This window comes from Geotrypetes seraphini, chromosome 16 (genome assembly GCF_902459505.1).
Source record: "Geotrypetes seraphini chromosome 16, aGeoSer1.1, whole genome shotgun sequence".
Classification (NCBI taxonomy): domain Eukaryota; kingdom Metazoa; phylum Chordata; class Amphibia; order Gymnophiona; family Dermophiidae; genus Geotrypetes; species Geotrypetes seraphini.
In genome coordinates, this window is record NC_047099.1 from 39,821,577 (window position 1) to 39,831,392 (window position 9,816).

Here is a 9,816-nt window from a genome sequence, read left to right on the forward strand (position 1 = left end):
TTCAAAAAGTTCCAGGACAGTTTGAATTGTGCACCAATGGGAGCTTGAACCCTCCTGAGTAAACTCCTTTTATCTGTTTTCATCTCTGAGCTACAGCAGTTTTTGTGAAAGTATGTTTTCGTGATTGGCTATTTTTCATCATGTGCAACCTCAATGAGCAGCGCAACAGCGTAACGTTTTGTTTTAAATTGGGTAAGACTGCTACAGAAACTTATGAAATATTGAAAGTGGATTATGGGAAACATGTCTTGAGTCATGGATGGTATTTTGAATGGTATTCACGTTTCAAAAGTGGTCATGAATCTGGAAGATGAGTTGCAAACTGGAAGACCATCAACGTCAACTGTTCTTGCGTGTGCTAATCGATGATTAACTGTTAGAGAACTGGCAGTGGAATACAACATCGCGTTGTGGCAAAGTTTGTTCCATGGTTGATAACCGATGACCAGAACAACCGCAAAAAACGCAATGGCAGTTCTTTCCCAGCCACCTAACTCTTGAATTGGCCCCTGCTGACTTCTTGTTTACTAAACTTAAATCCATGCTGAAAGGAAAGTGATTCGACACCACTGAAGACATAAAGCAAAATTAGACCCAGCAACTTTTGGCAATTCCTGAAGATGCATTTAAGGACTGTTTCCAGAAGTAGAAACAACATTGGGAAAAGTGTTTACGTAGGGAATGGAAGTACTTTGAAGAGGACCCAATGGAATAAGTTGTAAGAGATTGTTTACTAATTTTTTATAAAATCGGTCCTGGAACTTTTTGAATAGACCTCATATACTAGTATAAGTCAGCATTTATATACCAACATTAGGAAGGTCTATAGCTGCTGTAAATGATCACACCTAAATATTGGTACTTTTGTGCACATGCATAACCCTGCTTGCAGCTATGTACTAAAGTTCTTGCCGCTATTCTGTAAAGTAGCAATTAAGTACAGGTACATGCATAGCTGCTGTTTATCCGTTTTGGAACATTGCTTCTGTTTTAGTGTGGAAGTTATGGTGCCAAACTGGCACTTTTGGCATACTATAGAGAATGATGGATGAAAGTGTAAGGTATGTTGTGTAGATTAGTAAGCACTATAATGGCACTGTATCAGAGAAGGATGGGGAAGCCTTCTCTTGGACAGAGCACAGGTGAATCATCTGAAGGATTTCAGGTTTGGTTACATTCAGATGCAGTAGGTTATTTCCATATCCCTGGAGGGCATTCAAATTTAATTTTGTATCTAAAGCAATGGAAGGTTAAGTCGCTTGCTCAAGATCACAGGATTTGAACCCTGACTTCCCTAGTTTTTGGCAAGCTGCTCTAACCAATAGGCTACACCTCCAGGTAGAGGGTCTATCTGTTATCCAAGGAAATGAAGGGTTAATGACTAGCTCAAGATCAGAGGAAATATCTAGGTTTCTTAGTTGTGAGCCTGAAGCTTCCAGTGACTAGACTACTCTTCCATTCCACTCTAAAAGATTTCTTAATCCACACCATTAAGATGTCTGGGAAAACAAATTATGTCTTAGCTGTTTGTAGGACACAATATCTACCTAGATCTTTCATCTATCACATCTTATCACCTAGGTTATGTCATCAATATGGGGGGGGGGGATGGCAGATGCTTTTCCAACAACTTTCTCCCTTTAGGACAGCTTTTTTTCTGGAGGTTGGCGACTCATGACTTCCCCCGTATTGAGAGTACGTCACAGTGCATCACAACTGATGGCCCTGGTTGTTCCCTTATTGCATATGCCATCAGTCAAGCAACCTAAAGATCCATTGGACTTTCTCTCAGCTTCTCAACTCTTATTTTTTTCCTTTTTATTGATTTCTTATATAACCGATGTTTCTAATTATATTACATAAAGCAGGAAAACTATGCAAGTTACAAATTTACCCTGTCAAACCAACGCATTGATTTCTTGTATTTGAGTTTTATATGCCTCTCTTATTACTGCACATAGCTAAACAGTTTTGGAACTGGTTCAAGTGCTCTAAAAATATCAACGGTCTCCTTCCTCCATCCTGTGATTTTTAAATGGTTGTTTCCTCTTCCTATCTCAAACATCTGCTCTTTCTTCATAGGACTATTCTGTCAAAAGAGTGCACTCGAGTAGTGGGTGATTAGATAAAGTGGGACAAGACAAGATGATAACACCAGAGAGCAAAACATGGTGGCAAATGGGGCAAGAGCATGAGCACATCTCACAGAAAAGAGTAATTCCAATAATTAAGCGATTTTAATATGCAACAGAGCATAAGCATATCTCATAAGGAAGATAATAATTCTAATTATCCAATGTTTTAATATGGAACATAGATATAGCCACTAACAATGCCATATTCTGGAATTCTGCACTTATTTAGAGAAGACTGGATGGAAAGTTAGCATCAATTAAATAAAGTTCCTTCTGTCCTGACCAAGCCTAGTAACTAAGTTTGCTAGCCATCTGCTGGTCGTATTTAGATCCTCCCAGGCAGGGGGGACTCTGGTTTACGGAAGGGTTCTCCTTCCACTGCTGTGGAGTCTTTGCTAAGATAGAGAGGGCATGGACTGCTCCAGCCAGCTCTTCCTGCAGGGCTTCGTTCACCAGCCGGTGCCTCTGGATCAGGGACATCCCACTGAATTTCTCACACACAACCACTACCCTGAAGTGAGTTTCAGACCCCTTGGGGACCGCGTGCATATGGCTCTCATTGTGGACCTCCAAGTGGACAGGCTGCAGGCTCTGGGTCAATTTGAGTCGGATAGAGGACTCCACTGGTCTCTCCATGCCCGAGAATGCTATGGAATAATTCCCAGAAGGAGAGATAGCACTGGGAAGTGCCCTGCAAATCCACAGCAGGCGAGAATGTAACATCAGAAAGACAAATTTCCAAAGCTGAAAAATATAAAAATAAAAGTACTTTCTTTGATAAACATTTCAAAAATTCCTCCAGCCCCCAGATAAATAAAGTATGTGCACTTGTCAATGTTTTGCATAAAAGAAAAACAGCCTAAGTCAAAGCCCTCCCCTGAGGTCCAGCTTTGCCCTGTGGCTGAAGTCCTCATCGACTCTTGTACTATTTATTTATTAAAACATTTTTTTTGCCCACTACATCCAGTTCTGAGCAGGTTACATAACAACATTCATAATAACTAATGACACACAATTAAAACATACTAAAATGTACACTTTTCTTGTATTTACTGTATATACAGAAACTAAAAACAAAACAAAACAGGCCTGCTTGCCAAACAGTTCCCTCTCAACTAAAATACCCCCTCTTTTACAAAGACATAGCGTGGGTTTTAGCACCAGCAGCGGCGGTAATTGCTAGTGCAAAGTGATGCATGTGGGAAAGAGGAACCCAAACTATAGCTACGTGATGCTGGGTTCTGGATTAGGAGTTGCTGCCCAGGAAAAGGATCTAGGTGTTATTGTGGAGGATATGTTGAAACAGCTCAATGTGCGGCGGTGGCGGCTGCTAAAAAAGCAAATAGAATGTAAGAAATTATAAGGAAAGGAACGGAAAACAAAGATGAAAATGTTACAATGCTCTTGTATCGCTCTATGGTCCAGCTGCACCTCAAATACTGTGTGCTGTTCTGGTCGCCATAACTCAAAAAAGATATAGCGGAATTAGAAAAGTTACAGAGAAGAATAACAAAAATGATAAAAGGGATGGGACAACTTCCCCATAAGGAAAGACTAAAGCGGTTAGTTAGGGCTTTTCAGCTTGGAGAAGAGACGGCTCAGTGGTGCTATAAAATAATGAGTGGAGTGGAAAGGATAGATGCGAATCACTTGGTCACTCTTTCCAAAAATACTAGGGCTAGGGAACATGCGATGAAGCTACTACATAGTAGATTTAAAACAAACCAGAGAAAATATTTCTTCACACACGTGTAATATTCTTCTCTATTACCCTCCAGGTACTTTAGTTAGATTGTGAGCCTTCGGGACAGTAAGGGAATTTTTCAAGTACCTTTCTTATTTCTAATCTTAATGTATATTTTCTGTAAACCGCTTAGAACCTAACGGATGTAGCGGTATATAAGAAATAAATTACATTACATTACATTAATTAAACTCTGGAATTCGTTGCCAGAGAATGTAGTGAAATCAGTTAGCTTAGCAGGGTTTAAAAAAGGTTTGGCTATGTCCAGGGAAATATGGGCGTCTGGTAACCCTACCCACCCCCCATTAGGATTAATTCAAGGTACTTCTTAATTTCCTGGATAGGGTTACCATATGGCTCCAGAAAAAGGAGGACAGATTGAGGCATCTGGGTTTAAAAAAAACTCAGATGTCTCAATCTGTCCTCCTTACTTCCATGTTAATAAAAGTAAAACCCAAATGTCTCAAGCCATCCTCCTTTTTCTGGAGCCATAGGGTAACCCTATTCCTGGAGAATCTGGTATGATAATTTCATGGCAGATTATTATTTTTTTTTTTTTAAATCATAACATAGTAAATGAGGGCAGATAAAGATTCAAATGGTCCATCCAGTCTGCCCAATCTTACTGATTTAATTGAAATTATCCTTTTTCCTCACTATTTCTGGGCCAGAAACCCAAAGCTCTAGAAAGAAGCTAATGATTTACTCCCTCCTAACTTCCCACTCCAGGGGACGACTCGCCAAATCCGGTTCCCCCAGTCTATACTTGCTCGGAATCCGCTGCACAGCGTAGGAAAAACGAAGCTATTAAATAAAGCCATTAGAAGCCACATTAATAAACATTTAAAACACCACCAGTACCGAGGTTCACCAACACTTCCGGCTTCCGGAGCTTGTAGCGTTATGGGATATGTAGTTTTCTTCCCCCACTTGCTCGCTTCCTGACGCCGGACAGGAAGGAGTTTCGAAAACTACAAATCCCGGAGCGCTGGGCGACCTGAGGAGGAAATTGACAGCGCGAGGCAGCGCCTTTGACCGTTGAGTTCTGGCCTGCTCGAGGCTCCGTACTTCCAGTTCTCCAGGACTCGGAACACTAATAATTATAGAGTTTTGGGAAAAGGGATGCAATGAGCCCCATAGCCGGCAGATGGCAGACTTGTTCTACCCCTTCTTCTCCTGGCACTACCTCACCCAAATGAACACGTACAGCAGGGGTGTCAAAGTCCCTCCTCGAGGGTTTTCAGGATTTCCCCAATGAATATGCATGAGATCTGTTTGCATGCACTGCTTTCATTTTATGCTAATAGATCTCATGCATATTCATTGGGGAAATCCTGAAAACTCTCGAGGAGGGACTTTGACACCCCTGATCTATAGCATGCATGAAATCGCGTCGGTTTACACCAGACATGGGCAACTCCGGTCCTCAAGGACTGGAATCCAATCGGGTTTTCAGGATTTTCCCAATGAATATGCATGAGATCTATTTGCATGCTAAGAGATCTCATGCATATTCATTGGGGAAATCCTGAAAACCCGATTGGATTTCAGCCCTCGAGGAGGGACTTTGACATCCCTGCACTAGAAGTTTTTGCACAGGCTGACAAGGTAAGTGTTCTGATGCTCTTAGGAGTTTTATGAGCGTTGGAGCATTTACCATGCCGGCTCGTGCTAAAACCTAGCACAGCTTGATAAAAGGAGCCCTATATTAGTATGAAAATAAAGATGAGAATATAGAAGTGAATTTATAAGAAATTCTTCACATCTCATGTAGTTATTATCTCTCTAGTTTGTCTCATTTTAATTTAAGAGGTTGTTTTGGATATTATATAGTTTTCTTTCTGCATGTAATAACTGAAATGAAAAGAACAAAGAATTTCAAACACTGCTTCAGACTGACACACATTGCATCAAACTGTTGTGTATGCAAATCGGATACCAGCAAACAATTAAATGCAAACTATTTTAATGTCCACCAAGGTAAAGTGCTTTTTAGAATACTGTGGTCTTTTGATGTTGTGAAACTGGCTCTTCCCATTGATGAGCAGAGATGTTTTGCCTACTAAAGGACTGGTATTCTGGCCTCTGTACACAAGTGTATTGTGATTGAGTTTGGGTTGGGTTTTGGGGTCTCAAGATACTGAAAATACGAATTTAAAAGAAAGGTTTGGACATTTTCCGGGGAAGAAAAGTCCATTGTCTGTTATTGAGAAAGACATGGAGAAAGCAAAAAACAACCAACGGGAACTACAGTGAGGATGCAAAGCAAAAAACAAAAACCAAACTGCAGAAAAATTTACAAGGTGCAGGAATCTATTCAATTAAAGTTCTTAAAACATGTATCCAAATAATTGGTCTTTGTTCTCATTTGTACCGGACATGGGGAAGCCACTGCTTGCGCTAGATTGGTAGCATGGACTTGGGTTTTGGCCAGGTACTAGGGACTTGGATTGGCCACCGTGAAGATGGGCTACAGGGCAAGATGGACCATTGGTCTGACCCAGTAAGGCTCTTCTTATGCATTTTGGAAGAGACCAGATGTTATAAGTTGTAAACAAGTTAACAGTTGATCTTTTATGCTGTGTATAGAAATGATTCTACTGTTGCTGTACATAGCGCTGTCTATGGAAATGGTCTCACTACTATATGAAGAATGTGCCTACCTTGTTGCTAACCTTCATTATGTCTGTAAACTTATAACCCATTCTGGGCTCTTTTGGGAGGGTGAGCTAGAAAATCAAACAAATAACTAAGTAATACCCACTTCTGCTCTTTTCTCCTCTGGTTCCCTTCCTTGTTAGAAATGGCTTTCCGCTGGCTTCACACTTGGAACAATCAAAAGAACGGAGGGGATTCTCAACCCAGGAGGAATATCAAGCCAAAGAAGTGTAGGGAAGGACGCACAGTTTGTCGAGAACTGGATGCTGCCCATGTTTCAGCCTTTTGTCTGTCAAGGGTCAGTTAGTGGTCAGGCAATCCGAATGCTCCAAGCACCTTCTATGAAACAGCCTCAATTCAAACCACTCTTGTTCTAGCCCACGCTCACTCTCTACCCAACCCCTGCTGAGCTGTTAGTGCTGGATATATAACCCACTGGCTGGGTTTTTAAAAAAAAAAATTTACTGCTGCCATTGGGCAGTATACGTTAAACCTTGTGCTAACTGCTTAGTGATCCTTAGTAAACATACCCCATAGAAATGTAAGCACTGTTGCTTTTGTTATTTCAAAGAATGAGCATGAAGGATGCCTTTTTAAAACTTTATTTTTTAAACATTTAAAATGTTGTTGCATTAGGACACTTTTAATCACAGTTATTGGAAGGGGGATGGGACTAAAGGTGGTGTGTCTCAAGGTTTGTTTCTTGGGCCTGTTCTTTTTAATATTCTTGTAAGTGATATTGCTGAAGGGCTGTCTGGTAAGATTTGCCTCTTTGCGGCTGATACCAAAATCTGCAACAGAGTAGATACTCCTAATGCTGTGGATAACATGAGGAAGGACCTAGTGAAACTTGAGGAGTGGTCTGAAAAGGTTTAATGCTAAGAAATGCAAAATCATGCATTTGGGTTGCACAAACCTGAGGGGAAAGTACAGTTTAGAGGGTGAAGAACTTTTGGGCATGAAAGAGGAGCGAGGTTTGGGTGTGATATTATGTGATGATCGTAAGGTGGCCAAACAGATTGAAAAGATGATGACGAAAGCTAGAAGGATGCTATGGTGCATAGGGAGAGGAACAGCCAGTAGGAAAAAGGAAGTACTGATGCCTCTATATAAAATTCAGGTGAGACCTCATTTAGAATATGTATTGTGTACAATTCTGGAGACTGTACCTTCAAAAAGATATAAACAGGATGGAGTCAGTTCAGAAGAAGACGGTCTTTGTCATAAGGGGTATAGGGGCAGACTCAAAGACTTCAACATGTATAATGCGGGAGGGGACGATATGATACAGACATATAAATATATGGCATAAATACGAATGAGGCGAGTCTCTTTCAATTGAAAGGAAACTCCTGACTGAAAGGGCATGGGATGAAGTTAAAGAGGTGATAAGGCGCAAAAGTAATCTAAGGAACGAAGGGTGGTAGATGCATGGAATAGTTTGCTGGTAGAGGTGGAAGAGACAAAGACTTTCTGAATTCAAGAAAGCGTGAAGCAGGCACATGAGATGTCTCAGGGAGAGGAGGATGTTGTTTATGCTACGGATGGGCAGACTAGACGGGCCATTTGGCCTTTATCTGCCATCATGTTTCTATAACCCTAAAGCTCTATGACCTCACAATGCAGCCTATAGGAAGAGAAGATGCAAATGTGAAGAGCCTTAGCCAATAGGGAGAGGAGGAGACAGTGGATGCAGCGGATGGGCCATTTGGCCTTTATCTGCCGTCATGCTTCTAATGTTGCCAGTTCTGCTCTGCTCTTCCAGTGCCCTGAAACTGTTAGTGAACAGCAGTGAATGTGTTATGGCATCCTGTGGAACTCATTTAGAGGGAATTAAATAAGAAAATAATAGCAAGAAGCAAACAAAAAAAAAAAGAAAAAGAAGCACTTAAACATTAATAATAAGACAAACCACAATCAGATTAGGAAACCAAGATCCTACCACACTATACATAGAAATCCAGAATAGTGACCAGTTTCCCACAGGCTGTAATAGTTTCCTTTGAATTAACAGAGGAATGATGCAGAGATGCTCTGTGTAAGCTTTCTAGACCACCACAAGTCCCTTCGAATTCCTGCTTGGGATTCACATGTGAAATATAAGATTTGAACATCCCAATTTCACCCTTTCTGACAAGAAGCGTGTAGGCTCTCTCGCTCTCTCTCTGAATGACAGTGCCCAGAGGAGATTTCAGCTGGCCCAGAGCTTGTGTCGAGAATGGGAAAAGACCAAGATTTAGGCTTGCCAAAAATCCAGAGGTAATTGATTTGCTGAAAGCCTTCAGGAATGTGTCCTCTGTGCCCCAGAGCAGGGCTCCTAATCAGGCTTAATTATGAGTTACCTAGGCCTCGGAGAGATGAAGGCCAACTGGCTGGCTTCACAGACCTGCCAGGCCTAGTAAAGGTCAGGCATTGACCCCTGGGCTTTGGGGTTGGGTAACATGAGCTGAGACCAGGTGTGTGCCTGCAGGACACTCACAAGATCACTGCTTCTCCCACATCTTTACCACCCCCCACCCCCCTCCCGGCTTCCTTTTAACTGCAGCATGCTTTCTCCTCTCCCTCCTGCTGGCTCATTCCCTTCCTTATTACACATAATTAATTGATCCAATTGACACTGAAGTTGAAAGTGTGGCAAAATAGACCGAGGCACAAGAGCAAAGAACTGGGCAAGCAAACCTTATAGTTTTTGGGGAAAAGAATCTGGTCGTTTATTTTACTGTTAACAAGAAGCTGTTGAGAATACATTAAAATCCTCAGCTCAATGTGAGGCGGCAGCTAAGAAAGCAAAGAGAATGTTAGGAATTATCAGAAAACGAATGGAAAACAAAAATGAAAATGTTATAATGCCCTTATGGTACGGCTGCACCTTGAATACTGTGTGAAGTTTGATACCAGGCCTGCCTCTGTAAATCTTTACGGTGGAGGTAAGACCTTTATAAAATGATCGCTCTTGTAGCCACATAGTTGGAGCTGCTTCTTCATTAGATTGAAAAAGAGAAGCCATAGACCTGGCTACCTGAAGGGTAGATTCCAAAATCCCACTTTCCAGCTCTGCTTTATTCTCAGAGTCCTTGTTAGACACATTGGGGTCTAGAGCATGGGCCCAGCCAAAGCCATGCATACCCTGAGGTTCTCCCTCAGTGGCATCACTCATCTTTGAACCCCAAGCAAGTGCCTTTCTTGAACTGGTTGAGCTATCTTGGAAAAACATCTCCATGTGATCTCAAGCTTAGGAGAGGATTTTTGTTTAGGTTTTCCAGAGCACATAACCATGCT

At 41.5% G+C, this 9,816-nt stretch overlaps 1 protein-coding gene across 5 annotated transcripts; it reads right to left on the reverse strand.

The window, feature by feature from the left end:
- Positions 1–2,222: 2,222 nt before the first annotated feature.
- On the reverse strand, positions 2,223–4,865 carry BOLA1 (bolA family member 1). 5 transcript variants are annotated; one of them, XM_033925180.1, is made up of 2 exons: positions 4,741–4,865; positions 2,223–2,879 (listed from the first exon to the last, which is right to left on the reverse strand). In XM_033925180.1, the coding sequence occupies exon 2, from the start codon at positions 2,856–2,858 to the stop codon at positions 2,424–2,426; it is 435 nt and encodes a 144-aa protein (XP_033781071.1). In that variant the 5' UTR covers positions 2,859–2,879; positions 4,741–4,865; the 3' UTR covers positions 2,223–2,423. The 5 variants fall into 5 exon arrangements, with proteins under 5 accessions (XP_033781071.1, XP_033781070.1, XP_033781072.1 ...); XM_033925179.1 differs by having other exon boundaries at positions 4,650–4,748; XM_033925181.1 differs by lacking the exon at positions 4,741–4,865 and adding an exon at positions 4,646–4,734.
- Between the last annotated feature and the right edge of the window lie 4,951 nt (positions 4,866–9,816).